This window comes from Magnolia sinica, chromosome 2, assembly GCF_029962835.1.
Source record: "Magnolia sinica isolate HGM2019 chromosome 2, MsV1, whole genome shotgun sequence".
Taxonomy (NCBI): Eukaryota; Viridiplantae; Streptophyta; class Magnoliopsida; order Magnoliales; family Magnoliaceae; genus Magnolia; species Magnolia sinica.
The window spans coordinates 111,811,053-111,827,082 of NC_080574.1; the positions used below are offsets into that span (position 1 = coordinate 111,811,053).

The 16,030-nt window shown below is 37.6% G+C and overlaps 1 protein-coding gene across 1 annotated transcript; it reads left to right on the forward strand.

Annotated features, from left to right (window-relative positions):
• The first annotated feature begins 3,327 nt into the window (after positions 1-3,327).
• On the forward strand, positions 3,328-6,934 carry LOC131230202 (uncharacterized). Its single transcript, XM_058226016.1, has 2 exons — positions 3,328-3,535; positions 5,445-6,934. The coding sequence occupies exons 1-2, from the start codon at positions 3,385-3,387 to the stop codon at positions 6,692-6,694; spliced, it is 1,401 nt and encodes a 466-aa protein (XP_058081999.1). The 5' UTR covers positions 3,328-3,384; the 3' UTR covers positions 6,695-6,934.
• The last annotated feature ends 9,096 nt before the right edge of the window (positions 6,935-16,030 follow it).

Genomic DNA, 16,030 nt, shown 5'->3' on the forward strand with positions numbered 1-16,030 from the left:
TATTTGTTGGGGCTAACCATGGATTGCTTATGATTCTTTCACTTTTGTTAGGTAATCATAGTCATTCCATCAATAGCTTGGAAAAAAGATGGATATAGAAAATAGGACCAGATCAAGGATAAATTAGATAATTTGATTAGTGAAATTTTTGTGTGGTAGTCCATGAAATGTGTTCTGAACTTAATAGACGGTTCAGATTGATTGATAGAACTGTCCAAATGACCCAATCCTACTAAAAGTACTATAAGTTATAGTCATGTGGGAGCTATTTGGCTGCAGCAGCGTAACGGACGGACTATGTTGTATGCACGGGTTCCCTAATCCGAGGATCCGTGGTTCCGTATAGAGCTGTACACGAGCAGAGTAAGCTCGGTTACTCACTTGACTCGACTTGACTCGAAATTACTCGACTCGGCATAAGTTTGAGCCGAGCACAAGCATGAGTTTGATACTCGTTTTGATTACGAGTAGAGTACCAGGCAATACTTGACTCGGTACTTGACTTGTGTGCTTAACTTGTACTCAACTCGTGTGCTCAACTTGTACTGTGTGGTGTTGATTTATTATTATTAGTTTTTTATATAAATTGTTAATATATTTCAGAAATTGATATATATATTGCTAATATATATATCAGAAATTGTTAATATATGTTAATATAGCTAATACGTGTTAATATAGAAATTGTTAATATATTAATATGTTAATATAAAAATTGTTAATATATGTTAATATAGCTAATATATGTTAATACAACTAATTTATGTTAAATTTGTTGCTAGAAAACCCTGTTCGAATTGGGCACAAATTCGGACTCGGACTCAAACTCGACTCGAAAACTCGAACTCAACTCGGCTCGATTTCTGCTCATACTCGGACGAGTAGAGCATGAGTAGGGAATCCATGCTCGATGCCCGAGAAAAGCCGAGTAAAAGTAGGACTCGGGCAATGCAAGCCCAGCATGAGCTGGGCAATACTCAGTTCAGTTCGACTCGTGTACAACTCTAGTTTCGTATTACAGGCCTTGGTGGGAAACCACTTACCGGTAACTAGACCCCAAGCTCTGTGGGCCCCACCGTGATGTTTGTATTATATCCACTCTGTCCATCTGTTTCCCCAGCTCATTTTAGATTAGGCGCCAAACATGAGGGAAATCCAAAACTCAGGTGGGCCACATCACAGGGAAATGTAGAAAAGAAAACACCCACGGTTAAAAACTAGGAAGACACTAACTCAAATTTAAAGGTCCATTCCGTGGGTCTTGAATTAAATATTACATTAATTCAATATTTTAAATTTTTGATTGGTGGACATTTACTGAATGGTTGCTTTTAAAAGTTGAAATAATCCCAATTTCAATAAGCAACGGATGTCTAGTAAATCGGATTTTACAGTCATTCGATTGATCTAATTTTACAGTCATTTTAGATATTGCTATTGAAGTAGTGACGTCACCACATTCTATAAGATCCAAAATGATATATCTGTTGTATCCATACCGTTCATCCATTTGGAGAGAACATTTTAGGGCATGATGAATAGAATAAGGCAGATTCAAAGTTTAAGTCCACCCCACCACATAAAACAGTGGGGACAGTGACAACCCACTAGTGAAGCCTTCCTAGGGCGCACCATGATATTTATTTGCGATACAATCCGAGTTAACACAGACATGGAATAAGGTAAAGCATAAACATTAGCTTGATCAAAAACTTCCCCGTGGCCTAAATAAGTTTCTAATGGTAGGCGTTCAATCCCCACAGTTTTCCATGGTGGGGTCAACTTGAGCTTTGGATCTTTCTCACTCTTTGGTTCATGTCCTAAAATGATCTCTCCAAATGAATGGACGGTGTGGATACAACAAATACATCATGGTGGGCCCATAGAACGTGGCCACGTCACTTCAGTAGCGAGACTGCTGTTAGCAAGTTCAGTAGCTAATCCGCGTCCATATCATACAAGGATGCCCGCCACGTGTCGTAAATTCGTCGAATGGATGCCCGACAGTGGACCGTCTTTGTTATCCAACCACACGGTGGGCCAATCAAGGAAAAGTCAGATTTGAGGTTTTTAAAAGTAATATCACGGCTGATTGGGACTTGGATTGCGTCCAACCCCGGCCGGACCATAATCCGTCCAGGCAGGGCTCCGTGAGGCTTACCTTGATTTATTGTTTTATCGACGCCGTTCATAGTTTTTCTCAGATCATTTTAAGATACAATACAAAAAATGAACCATGTACAAGGCTTACATCGACCACAAAGTGGTGATTTAACATCCACCGTTAAAAAATTCTTAGGAGCTGGAGAAGTTACGGATCAAGCTGATATTTGTGTTTTCACTTTATCCAGGTATATATGACCTTATTAATAGGTTGGATGGTAAAACAACATCACCTTGGCCACTAGAAAGGTTTCAACGGTCGGTGTCATTATCACTGTAACTTCCTTTGGTGTGGTCCACCGGAGCTGTCTACTTGACTCGTTGATAAGATTATCCCTTAAAAATGATCTGATATAAGCAATGAACGGCGTGGATAAAACACTTACATCACGGTGGGCTCCACAGAGCCCTGCTCGGACGGATTACTGTCCGGGCGGGTGTAGGACGCAATCCGCGTCCGGCTGATTTTGCTACTGGGAAAGCACCTAATGACGTACGACCTACGAAAATTAAAGTAACTACTTTAACGGCCGTCCGAATGAAGAAAGAATAGGTGGTCCCCAACATGCGATCATATACGTTTGAGCTATGAGGGACCCACATTGATTTTTATGTACCATCCAAACCGTCCATCAGATTCACCTTCTTATGTTAGGCCCAAAACCAAAAATTCCACGTCACCCAAATCTTAAGTGGACCAAAACATGGGGAAAATGAGGAGCATGGGAAGAGGGATACCCACAATAGAAACTTCCAGATTGTATGTATGGCCCAAAAATTCTGTGTATTTGCTATCCGATCCATTATCACACGCATCTTCTCAGGATGAAGAAGAGCCATCAAATCCAGTATATTTCATCTTTCAGGTGTGCCACACCGCATGCATTTACATGTTTTAGGGGTGATTTTAGATTGTTCTCTGTCTCGTGGCCCACCTGAAAATTATATCACCCTGGTTTCTGTTTTTAACGGTGAAAATGATGTGGCGAAAATGATTCACGGTTTGGATTCCACATGTACATCACATCAGATACCACGTGGCACATGGGAACTTTGGAGTAGATTGCGATCATGGCCCATGGAGAAAGCAACGTATACGTGTTTAAGAGGTCAAAGACACTACTTTCATTTTTATTTTTATTTTCCTTCTTCCAATCTCCTTCTCCTCTTAAACTGGAAATGGCAGCCTCATTGCTATGAGAAAGAAAAGAAAAGGAGGCCATGGAGTTGGAGTTGGAGGTGGGCCTTAAAATTACACAACCGAGGGAAGATCTGACCACTCACTTCTTCTTCTCTACAGAGGAAGGCAACAATCCTCCCTTCAAATACACCGAAACCAACACCATGTTCCTACTCATAGCCAATCTCCCAGGTACGTCTCGAATTTGTCGCAATGCTTATGAGATTTGCCATTTTGGACTTATCATTTTTCGCCCCAATAAATCATAACCGTTCATTTGGGGGCCGGTGGAAGTCTCCCCAGCTGGATGGTCCTAACTGTCCAATTGGGCATTTGTTAAATGCCAACAACTAGCTGCAATGGTACATTTGAAAGACAATGATCAAGTGGCCAGGAATCTGATGAGGGAGATATTGGACCATGGCCCATTCCATCATCAGGCCCACCAGATGAACGGTTCAAATGATCTAAGTTTGGTCCTCAGTTTGTATCCGTACCACCCAATCCAACAATACATGAAGCTCATCAAAACATCTCTACGCAGCTCCATGATCAAATCTATTGACTTGGTAGGCCATTACTGAGTCATGGTCTGAAAAAATGACAATCTAACTACTGAGGGAGGCATCTGATTGGTAGCCTTCAAATGGGCGGTTAACACAAGTTCAGAAAAATATGGGCCCATCACAAATAGTCCCAGCATTGGTTAAGTCCTTAACTAAGAGGACTGAACCCTCCTCGTGGGCCCCAAATCACATGGGTTCCGCCTCACATGGGTTGTGCGGGCCATCCATCCCGAGTGTGCCCCTACATCTCACAGGCCACCTCACTCGAGCCCGGTGTGAAAATGCCCCCGCATTAACTATCCAACCACCAAATTTTTTGGTTCCATTTACTAGTAGGCTAGGCTAGTAAGCACAGGCTTATGGTTTGTGCAAATCAGTCAAATGCTTCAGTGATACGGACCATTGCTATGTCCAAACCTGTTGTAGATGGGCCATGCCTGTATAGATCTCCCAAATGAAAAGATCCTAGCCATCAAAAATGTCCCTCTCTTGTATATTTCGCTTCTTAACTACTTATTTTTCGGCCAAATAGACCATCCACAGCGGGACCCAATAGACCAAATTTCAAATCACTGGAATATTATGTGCTGAGGATTCGTGGCACTCAGTGGGCATTGGACCGACAATCCTGATTACCCCTCATATTCTGTTATGTGTATGGTATTCGGAGGCGACGGGATTTCTGCATTTCACCCAACCTCCATCAAATAAAATTGCCTCCCACTCATGGTTCTGAGATTTGGCAGATTGGACCAACTTGTTGGGTCCTTGACGCAGGGAGGGACATAATGAGGTTGATCACCATCTTCCTCAGGGGATAATTACTCCAAATCCATGGAGCTTTCTAGAATCCTCATAGAGCTTCTTCGAATCTACTAGAAATAATTCCTAATAAATTTGAAATAACTTGATTGATGATAAAAACGTGACTTACTATAAATGGTAAACTTACTATTTATAGACAATTTCTATTCCTACTAGACTTCATGGTTTTCAGCCAAAAATAATAAGTGTAACCAACCACATTACTCTCCTAACTTTTCTAAGTCATTTTCATGACTTCTTCAACTCAAAGGACAAAAAGTTATACTCGAACTAAAACTTATTATTTATAGTAAAAATGAAATTAAATGGGACTTTTGGCCGTCAATCTGGTGAAATCTTGCAAATCTGGTGTGGGCAACCTATCATAGCAGAGTTGGTTGGCTTAAGTAGGTTCTCCTACCACAAAATCATATATAATATGTCGAAAAACTCATCCCAGTTTGCGAGATACAACTGATTTAAGGTCATGATGGTCAGAATCGTTTCCACCTCCGATTAGGCCTTCTCTGGTCCATCTTTGCCATGAGAGTGTCTGTGACATGCTCTACATCAGTCCTGAGCTGGGTCATGACTCAACAGAGTCATGGGTGCACTGTCAAACCAGATCGGGTCGAACCGAGTCCAATTCGACTCACACAAGTTGCATAGGATTCATCTGAGTCTTAAATCCTTGATTCTACTCATCACAGCAACAAAATTCATCCATGCAGGTTTCAAGAACAATCAAATCAATATACAGATCGACAGAACGGGGACTAGAATCTCAGTAAGTGGAGAAAAATGGGTTCAGGAGATGGTGATGGTAAGATGGCAGATGTGTAAGAAGGACCCAAGGATCAAAAGCTTCCGACGGGTCTTCCGAATCCCTGACGGCATTGTCTTGGATCACATCCAGGCAAAGTTCGATGAATTGGACTCGATCTTAACTATTTTCATGCCCAAATCAAAAAAAGGAATTTGGGGGATCAAAATCGAAGAGATTTTGGAAAAGGATGAAGAAAAAGAGCAAGAAATCAATGGCACAAGCATTGAAAGAGAGACAATTGCAAACAATGTTGATAAAGATATACCAAAATGTCCTGAACGAGACGGTTTTAACGACCGCGAGATTGTGGAGGAATCGAAAGAGTTGAAAATGGAAAACAGAGAAGAAACAGATTCGCTCAAACAAATCCAAGAAATGTCTGAAACCGAACGTGAAAAGGAACCAGAAGAAAGGCTGGATCAAGAAGTTCCTCTACTTCGAATAGCCCCAATGCCGGAGACTCATGTGCCAACAACACCAGATATCGCACCTCGAACAGAAACACCAAAAATCCAAGACTCAAATGAAGTAGACAAAAACCATCAAATGAAGAAATTTGAAGAGATTCAAGATGTAAATCTTCCTGAATTGAAATTTCAAGATTTTGATTCTACAGCGGAATCAGATGCAAAACTTCCTGAAGTGGAAACACCGAAAAAAGTAGAAACTGAAAAAATAGTGGAAGAACACAAATCAGAAGAACATGAAGGTGTTCATGTTCCCCAATTATCAGAACCAGCTCCAGAAACCTTGGATTCCATGGAAGCTGAATCAAACATTAAAGAAACAACAAATGCAGCTTCGCCTGGACGAAAGCTAGAAATTCCGAAAGCTGAAATGGAAATTGAAGAAGTAGGCGATGATCGAGGACGCAATGTAGGTGAAGATATGGGAATTCCACAAAAAGAAGCAGAAATTAAAGAAAGAAGCGATCAGGGAGCGGAATTGGAAGAAGGCAAAGAAGAGAAGCTGGATCATCAGAGTAAAGAAATTTCCAATAATCGAGAGAGGAAGGGGAGGCACTACAACAAAAGATTTTGCAATCCCTGTTGCTTGTTTGTAGGATCGACCTTCGTCATCTCTCTTGTAGTGATTGTGATTCATCTGATAAAAGATAAACGAAGTAATCGGGCAATCCATGATAAGAGAGATTGATGGGAGGCGATCACAGCCTTATATTCCGGCATGGGATGCATATGTGAGATCCAAGACACTCATTAGGTGGACCCCATAGTGATCATTCTTTAGACTGAAATCAGGCCAATTCACTTGTTGGATGTTTCGTTAGAAATCTATCATGAGTAAGTCTAGAAATTAGTTTCTGAAAAGTCCATTTTATGGAAATGTGTTTTTCAAAATTCTGTTTCTGGAAACTAATTTATCTGGAAATGTTGTTTGAATGAAAGTCTGTTTTTAATCTTTTTCTCTATGTTCTTTGGATGCTCATGTCTGAAAATCATTTTATGATAACTCTATTAAGTATAATGTAGTTATCGACATTCCGATGTCTTTTGAGCCATATGATAATATAGTATATGTCATGGAATCGCCTTGTTAGGCCCAAATTTTTGTTAGATGATATGCTAGGATCTTCCAATTTGAAAGATATTTCTGTCATGGAAAATTGATGAAGAACACATTATGAATGACTTAGTGACCCAAGACATTCCACAACGGTAACGGCGGATGTAATGGTGGACGTAACGGCCACCACCGTTACCATTATGATTAGGGTCGTAACAGCTATTACAGGGCCATAATGGCCATTACAACCCCCAGATTAACTATTATGGCTCTTATATATATATATATATATTGTGTACAGAACCGTTATAAGGCCATTACGACCTATTTTTTCTGTAACAGCTATTATAGCCGTTTAGGCCCTGCATGACCATTACCATTATGTAACTGGTTTTGAATATCTTGTCATGGACAGCCAAAATCAAAAGAAATCATGTTAGAAAGTTCAATCTAAACAAAAAGGACCTAAACACACATGATCGTCACTTTGTGACCTATTATTGAATTCGTGTCTATGATACATAACTTTTGAGGGATTTCTCGGAAAAAGATTGTTTGCAGGGGGACGTTCGCATTTTTGCTTAATATTTGCTATTTTTAATCAGTTTTGTATTTTCTATTTATTAAGTTTGGCTCGATTTTTACTTCTTTACTATTTTTAGTAAGTTTTACTATTTCAGACTAAAGTTTCATATTTTGAGTACAAACATCTTTAGTTATATAAGCATATGGTAAAAATAAAATAAAATTTCAATATGCAAGTATAATCCTTGTCTAGAGATTTTTCTTTCCTTATGGATTGAAGGACTATTGTAAAAGAAGACAATGACCTCTTCCCTTTATTCCATGCATCTGCTACACTACAAATCAACTTCCACTTGTTATAGTTGGAGAGTTGGGAAAAGAAGTACCACAATATTCCATATTCAACTGAAAGATTGCTTGCTCGGCGCGAATCCTCCCCCACTCGCACTTCACAAGCAACACATTAACTAATCTAGCATATGTGTGGGACATCAGAGAGGTGACCATGCAAATGACATGGAGTTTAGGCCAATCCAATACTAGCAACATGTTCTTCAAAACCATCCATTGCTTTCATAGGTAAACTGATAAGAATACCAAAGATATACATGTCATTTACTGACACAATCTTCAGAGACATGCACAGTTATACATAGCTGAATATAGAGCTGTACAGGATCTCAGTTAGCTCGGTTAACTCGCTCGACTCGACTTGGAAAAGCTTGACTCGACTCAGCTCGAAACTGGGTTTGAGCTAAGTCGGTTGATTTTTTAAGCTCGAAAAGTTTTCGAGCCAAGTACGAGATAGACTGACTCAAAACTGGGTTTGAGCCAAGTCGAGCTGATTTTTTGAGCTCGAAAAATTTTCGAGCCAAGTATGAGCGAGACTGACTCAACTCGGCTCGGAACTTGACTCAGATCGAATATGTTTGACTCATATCAGGTTCACTTAATATAAAGATTTTGTAAATATTTATATATTTAAATACTACAGTGCAGTCATGGTTTTAAGACACAGACAAGTACGGCGCAATTCATCCTATTTAACTTAGACTCAGTCAACTGATTTGGTTGGATAGCCTTACTCAACTATATATACTTACAATTCACCCCTAACTTGGGGTTCAACTCAATACAAAACAAGTGTAGTGAGTATTTCAAAATTACAAGAAAGAATATTTTCAAAAGATAAAAACTTGTGTTGCTTTTTGTTGATGCAGAAAACTAGTTAGCTTTCCCTGGACCTTTGAATGCCTGCACAAGAAACGTACGAAGGAGGCCTTGGCTTAAACAGAGGACCCTCCAATGCCAAAGTCAGGTCAAGGAATCTGGGTCTAGTCGAGGATTGAGTTTTTAGGCCGAGAGTTGTGTGTACTTTTCTTTGTAGAAGGGACATGTATATATAGAGTTCTTGGAAGCAGTGTTGTATATAGTAATGAATCTGCCACCCGATGTCGTATCACGCCAAGAAGCTGATTTGGAGGGGGCGCGATCGTTCTCCTGGGATTCTTGGAGAAAATCCAGGGTATTTCCTGGTAGATTTCAGGCAACGGGTGGCCCACTAGGTCAGGGTGTAGGGCCGAGCTCGACTTCAAACTTGGGCCGAGCTCGTCCTTGAACTTAGGTGAATCGAAGTTAAGATCGAGCTTGAGATTGAACAAGCTGAGCTCGAGGTCAGTTAGACTAAGCTCAAGGTCGGTCAAATTGAGCTCGAGGTTGGTCTCGAATTAGGGTTGTAGTTAATGATGGCTAGATCCAGTTTGACTTTAAGGTTAAATAGGCCATGGCTTAGCAATCCTTTTGATGGAAGTCGTCCTCCCATCCTAAGTCATCATGGTTGGTCCATTTTTACCCACAACACTTTTCATGTTTTCATAGTCGAATGAGGAAGTGGAGAAAAAGGTGTTTATGAAGTATTGTTTTTATAAGACTCTTATGTAATATGTTATACGATGCCCAAGCTCATATGTGCACATGACCGCCGCCTGATGAAGAAACCTAGTCCAGAAACCTTTAACTGGACATGTACCATATTCATCTAAATTATTTACTTGCTATAGAATCCAATTAACTTTATTTACTTGCTATAGAATCCGATTAGCTGGGGAAATCTCCCCTAAAAGCCTTTAACTGAATATGTATTCATTTAGAATATTCATTATTCGATTATTTCCTGCATCTGTAACCTATGAAATCTGATTAAGTGTAGAGTTCCAAATTATTTGCTATTCTCATTAATGGGCACTTTGGTTTGAGTTCCTGTACATGTATGACTTTGGAACATTCACTTACACCTTGTGAATAGCAAGGCCTACTATTTTCAGGTGGTGGACAACCCATGCTTTTTCGGCCCATTATATTACTGGCATAGAATGATTAGGTAACTTTATTTATTCATGGGTTCTATTAGACATATATAACTGTAAAAATCTACACACCATAAGGTTTTATATTAATCTATAGGCTTGCAGCCCAATATCATTCACGGCAGAACCCGGCAATACACATACCTAGGCATAGATACACTTATTAGAAACATCTTTTAAGAATTCAAAAGGGAGAGGTTTTATATTTCATTTTATTTTATTTTATTAAACCGTACAATCAATGGCCAGAAAAATGGTGGGCCATTATTGATTGGACTGGAAAAGGACCAGTCATTTATTGGACAGTCCATGTGGGCTCCACATCTTGTCATGCTCACAGAATCACTTTGGTCAGACATCCTAACCATTTGATCGATGTCCAAGAAAATAGACGGTCCATAAAGCTTAGTGGAAGAGAACCCATCATCTATGACTGTAGAGTTTCGATCATCAATCTAGAGCGTCCATGTTTAATTAGCGATACCTCTCAAGGATCACTTTGATCAGACTCATTCAATCAATGGAGGAAAATGGACTCTCAAGAATACTATCTGAATTATCTTAATCACCCAATGGCCACAAAATGAACGGCTAGATTTACTATGTTAGAGAAATTCTGATATCACGCTGTCCCCAGCTTTGATTGATGTTGACAATCAAGAATCACTCACACTAACTGATCCTAGGCGTTCATTAATGGCAAGAAAAATTGATGGCCCACATTCACTATACTTGAAAATAGCAAACGGATGTCGATCAGGTGGGGCCCACATATGATTGCTAGTTTATCCTGACCATCTTATCAAGGACCAAGAAATCGAATGGTCGAATTATATTAGGTTGGATGAACCATCAACTAATAATGGCAAGAAAATGTGTGGTCCGTATTTATATTTATAGTACATGGGACAATCATCGATCTAGATTGTCTATCATCTTATCATCTTGTACCCACCTTGGATACGCCACAGGCTCTCTCTCTCTCTCTCCCTCTCTCTCATCATTTTAACCCGTCCAATCAATGGCCAGAAAGATGAGCTGATTGATGTTGATTGTATTGGAAGAAGGTTCGACACCATGGATACGGACGGATGCCTTTTGCATGAAGTTCCTGCGGCTGGGATGCAAGGTAGAGTCTACTGTGATGTTTATGAGAAATCAACGCCGTTCATCTATTTTTTGAGCTCATTTTAGGACATAGGATAAAAAATGAGGAGGATCCAAAATGCAATTGGGCCATACGAGAGGAAATAGTGGGAATTCAAAAACCACCGTTGAAATATTTGTATGGCCACAAAAGTTTTGCATCCGTCTATGTTTTTGGTTTTTTCAGTTCATCCCACTTAAAATGATCTTATAAACGGTTTGGATGGCATATAAATATCAAGGTGGAGCCTAGGAAGGTTTCAACAGTAGGCATTCCTTTCCCCACTGTTTCACCTCGTATTGCCCACTTGAGTTTTGGATCCTCCTTATTTTTTGTCACATGCATTAAAATGAGCTCGAAAATTGGATGGACGGTTTAGATTTCTCACAAACATCAGGGTGTACCCTACCTTGCATCCAGCACAGGAATTTCCTGCTAAAGGCTTTCTCAGGAAATCCGCGTACGACATGGAGTATCCATGTGGGCCCACCTTTGATTGAGAATGATTCTCGGAGAATCACTTTAAGCTTATGGAGCTGCACTAACTGTCCATCGTGCTAGGTACATCGCACACTGAGAGCCACGTGGGTGGAATTTTCATGGGATCCACTCCATCCATTAGGTACGCTGCCTTGTATGGATAAAAAATCATGACCATCCATAACTCAGTGTACCACACAAGGAAAAAATTGAGATGGACGCTCACCAATAGCTTTGGGTGAGGCCAAATGTCAATAAAGAATTACCCAAAAATCAGTATACCAAAACTCAGGGGGTTATAAACATGGAGAGGAACACACATGATGGACGGATGAACTTTATGCATGCTCAGTTGTTTCCCATATGCTAGAGAGATTGACCCTGGTAGGTACCTATGCAATGTACGCAAGCATTTTTCCAATGGAATGGTCATAACCATCTGATCAATGGGCCATCTAAACTGATTATATGTTATCTCAAAAGGACTAAAAACTGAAAAGAAAAGGATGGTGGTGGTTGTGTGTATCTGCAAACCTCTTCGGCTTTATTTGAGCAATAGCATAGAGAAAGGGACCAATACAATCAGGTCACTATCTTTAGAATTAATTTCACCACTTACTTGTATTGGATTCATAGTAGAAAAGTCCCCAGAATTTTAATTGCCCACCTCATATGTATACTCAGCTCTGATTGCATCGCCAAATCGAGCAAGAAAATTACTAAATAATGGCATTTCAAGGATTTGAAAATTGATGCAAAGAGACAGGTGGTAGTTGTCTTTCTCCTCCTTGTTTGGCCTCTTCTATGGTCTATATAGAAAGAATCTGGATTCTATGCTTACCACAAACAAGAGTATTCTGTTTGTTGCAATATGATTGGGCCACATTATCATAGATTGTATTTAATGTAGCAGTATGTGACAATGTCAAAAATGATGTAACCAATCACAATGCAGAAAAATAAGAAACGTTCAAATAGAGGATCCGGATTCATATAGAAGAGTCCAAATCCTCTGCTTGCATCAATCACAATCACAATGCAGGAAAATAGAAATAAAAAGAGGGTCCGTATTCATATATAGAGACTCATTTTCTTTAACCATCTTAGATAATTAAAATATTAAAAAAAAAAACATTTCAAAAATTAAAGAGAAGACTGTTACAAAGACTAAAGAGAATACATGTGCACAACATTTGATTTTAAAATTTGAAAAATTAAAGATTAAAAATTTTACATGTAGCAAGCAATATAATCCACCATGCTGAGCTTGGTGTACGCATGTGAAAAATTGGACAGAAAATGCTCCTTAATGTACTATCTCCAAAAAGGGCTCAAGATTCTAAGAAAGCTCTGTTTCTTATAAATGTTATTAAGAGCTCTTTCATATCCAATGTGGGAACCACATGAGCTAAAAAAATATCACCATGTTTATTTTGAAACCACTAGAAACACAATAATCTCTCCCCTGTTTCAAAACAAATTTTTTTATATTTTACAAAAAAAAAAAAAAAGAATTAGTAAAAATATGAATAAATATAAGTATTTGAGAATTTGAACTTTTATTCATAGCTTAACTTCATTCTTAGAAGAATATTAGTGGATTGAGTCATCAACTGTTTTTTTTTTTTTGTTTTTTTAATTACTCATATTTTTCAATCACTAGATTTTCATAATCAACTTGTACATTATAGACATACAAATTCAGCCCCACTGTATGAGCAAGCCTCTAACTAATACCCCATCATAATAGCCATATAATCATACTTATCAAGAAATTTAATGCAACTATTTCATTTTGGATACTAATAATAAAAAAGACTTATGTTTTGTTTTCTTATATTATTCTAAATTAGTATCCAAATTTAATATGTCATCTAATAAAGACATATAATAATTGTATGCCTATACATATTTTTTTGGTATATACATTTATCTCCTCCATTCTAAAGCCATGTGATAAGATTTTCTTGTCAAACTTCCTGTGCCATATAAATGTTTAACTAGCTTACATAATTTACTTTCTTCTCCTAGTACCACAAATGCTTAAGGTTCATTTATATAAATTTCTTCCTCTAAATTGTTATTTAGGAATGTAATTTTTACATCTCTTTATTGAATTAATAGCTTATAGATAGCAGGCAACACTACAAGGATTCTAATAGACATTATTTTAATACTAGGTAAATGTGTCATAAAAAAAAAAAAAAAAACTTATTCATTTATTTTGTTTATACCATTTAATGACTAATATGGCTTTATGCTTCTTTATAGAACCATTTGCCATTATTTTGATTTTAAGTTCTTCAAACCTTGAGATAGATTAACAAAAATTCATGTTACATTAGAAAGAATATAATTTAATTCATAATTTATTTCTCCATTTCAAATGGAAGCATCAACGGAGGTCATTGCATCTTTAAAAATTATAAAGTCATCTTCCACCATGTAAGTCTTAAAATTGGGCCTTTTCTAGAGATGCTTCCAGTAATCTTTATCTCTTAGCAAAAATATAATGGTAAAATTTGAAAGGTTATTTATAAAAGTGACAAAATATGACTTACTAGATATGGTCATTGTGTGTGTGTGTGTGTGTTTTTTTTTTTTTAATCATATATATTTGAGTGTACCAAATCTAAAAATTAGTATCTCAATTGACATTATGAAAGAAAATTTTAACGCTTCTAGATTTGGACGCTTTACCGCCTTTGTGCATTTCATGTCTCATGGTAAGGATAGAACAAAGTTTACCCATGTTTTTCAACATGTTAAAGTTAACATTGTTATGAGATGTCTTAAATATGTACAAGAGACAGAGGTTTGAACCAGCTCCAATTTATACAGATTGGTCTCTGGATAATTTTGGATAGTCTCGATCAATCGAAGTCTCAGCTCGATTAATTGACATAATTCGAAAAATACTTGTAAACTTTCTAAATAGTTTTGAGCATGCTCAATCGCTCGAACATGGGTGCTCGATCGCTTGAAGGTGTGCTCGATCGATCTTGATCAATCGATACTTAGATTGACGACGTGCTCAGTTTTACAAAATCGCACAGTTTATTTCCTATTCAGGGCCCGACACTACATATATGGGTGTAAGCGCTAAACATTTCTAGGGTTTGGGGAGCAGAAAATGAGGGTTTTTTGATTTTGTAAGTGATTCCATTTATTGTACTTTTTCTTTCATAGTAATTCATTGTTACTTTGTGCTGTGGTTTTTTTCTTTAAGGATTTTTCCACATAAAATTTGTGTGTGCTTGTGATTGTTTTGCTTATATTTTCTTAATCTCCTGTGATTTGAATTCGGAGTTTGCTTTTGCGAATTCCTAACAAACATATCCTAAATGTTTATGCTATACATCCAATGACTCAATAATCCAACTAAAAGAGCTAGAAGCGTAATTGTTACCAATAAAATTCAATTTAAACATCCCATCAAAAGTAAGACCTTTTTCCAACAAATACCATTTTTTGGGAAATAACAAATTGATTATATTCAATCATGAGTTTAAACCCAGCCTTGTTTAGTAAATACCAAAGACTAACTTTTTCCTCATTTTTAGTGCATGGGCTACCTTGGTGAGGATGATGGTCTTCACTGAAGTAAACTTTAGCTCAATTGTTTCTCTATTAATGGCTGTGTGGTTACATTCATTATTAGAATCAATTTGAATCATTGAAAATAATCAATTTGTTTCTCTATTACCGGCTGTGTGGTTACATTCATTATTAGAATAACTTTAGCTCAATTGTTCCTATATATTAAACAAGTTTCTATCAAAATAACATGAATACATGCTCTTATACTCATCACTCTTTCTCCAGTTGACCATGTTAACCTTATAAATGATTGGTACACCGGGGTCTTCTATCATATTTGCTTATGTTCATGGCTTAGGCTATGATTGTTGCTGATTAATAGGAGTTTTTTTTTTGGTGATGGTAGCTCTGTCTTACATAATGTCCAAGTTTACCACACACATAGTATTCACCACTCTTCTTTCCTTGATCCTTGAGTTTTTTCTAATGTTGATTTTAGTTTGGATTTTTGAAATTTAATTTTCATATTCTTCTTTTTAGGAGTTAGATGGCTATGTTTGCCACATTGTAGTTTTTCTTTCTTTTTCTCTATCATGTTTACCTTATACCTTAGAGTTTGTTTTCAATCTCTCAATTCTGTCTCTAAATCTAAACTCTTCATTAATGCATAAGTGGAGCAGAATCTTTTAAGGTAAAAATATTTTCTTTTATGTTTGGGAGTATTCTTGTAATCTTCCTCAACAGTTATTTCTTCAACTTCCCTTGTAGTTTATGCACTCAAGACAACAGAGACTTCACATCCACCATTTGATATTTGAAATATTTGTTCACAATATATTTTTTAGCTCTTACTTCACTAATTTTAAGTCTAATAATTTCCACCACTCTCGAGCAATACAAGTTTCAAAT

Bases quoted from the DNA above. Each gene is read 5' to 3' on its own strand.
- LOC131230202 (XM_058226016.1), top strand. From the start codon at position 3,385: ATGGAGTTGGAGTTGGAGGTGGGCCTTAAAATTACACAACCGAGGGAA. The intron at 3,536-5,444 runs GTACGTCTCGAA...TCATCCATGCAG, and splicing joins ACTCATAGCCAATCTCCCAG to GTTTCAAGAACAATCAAATC.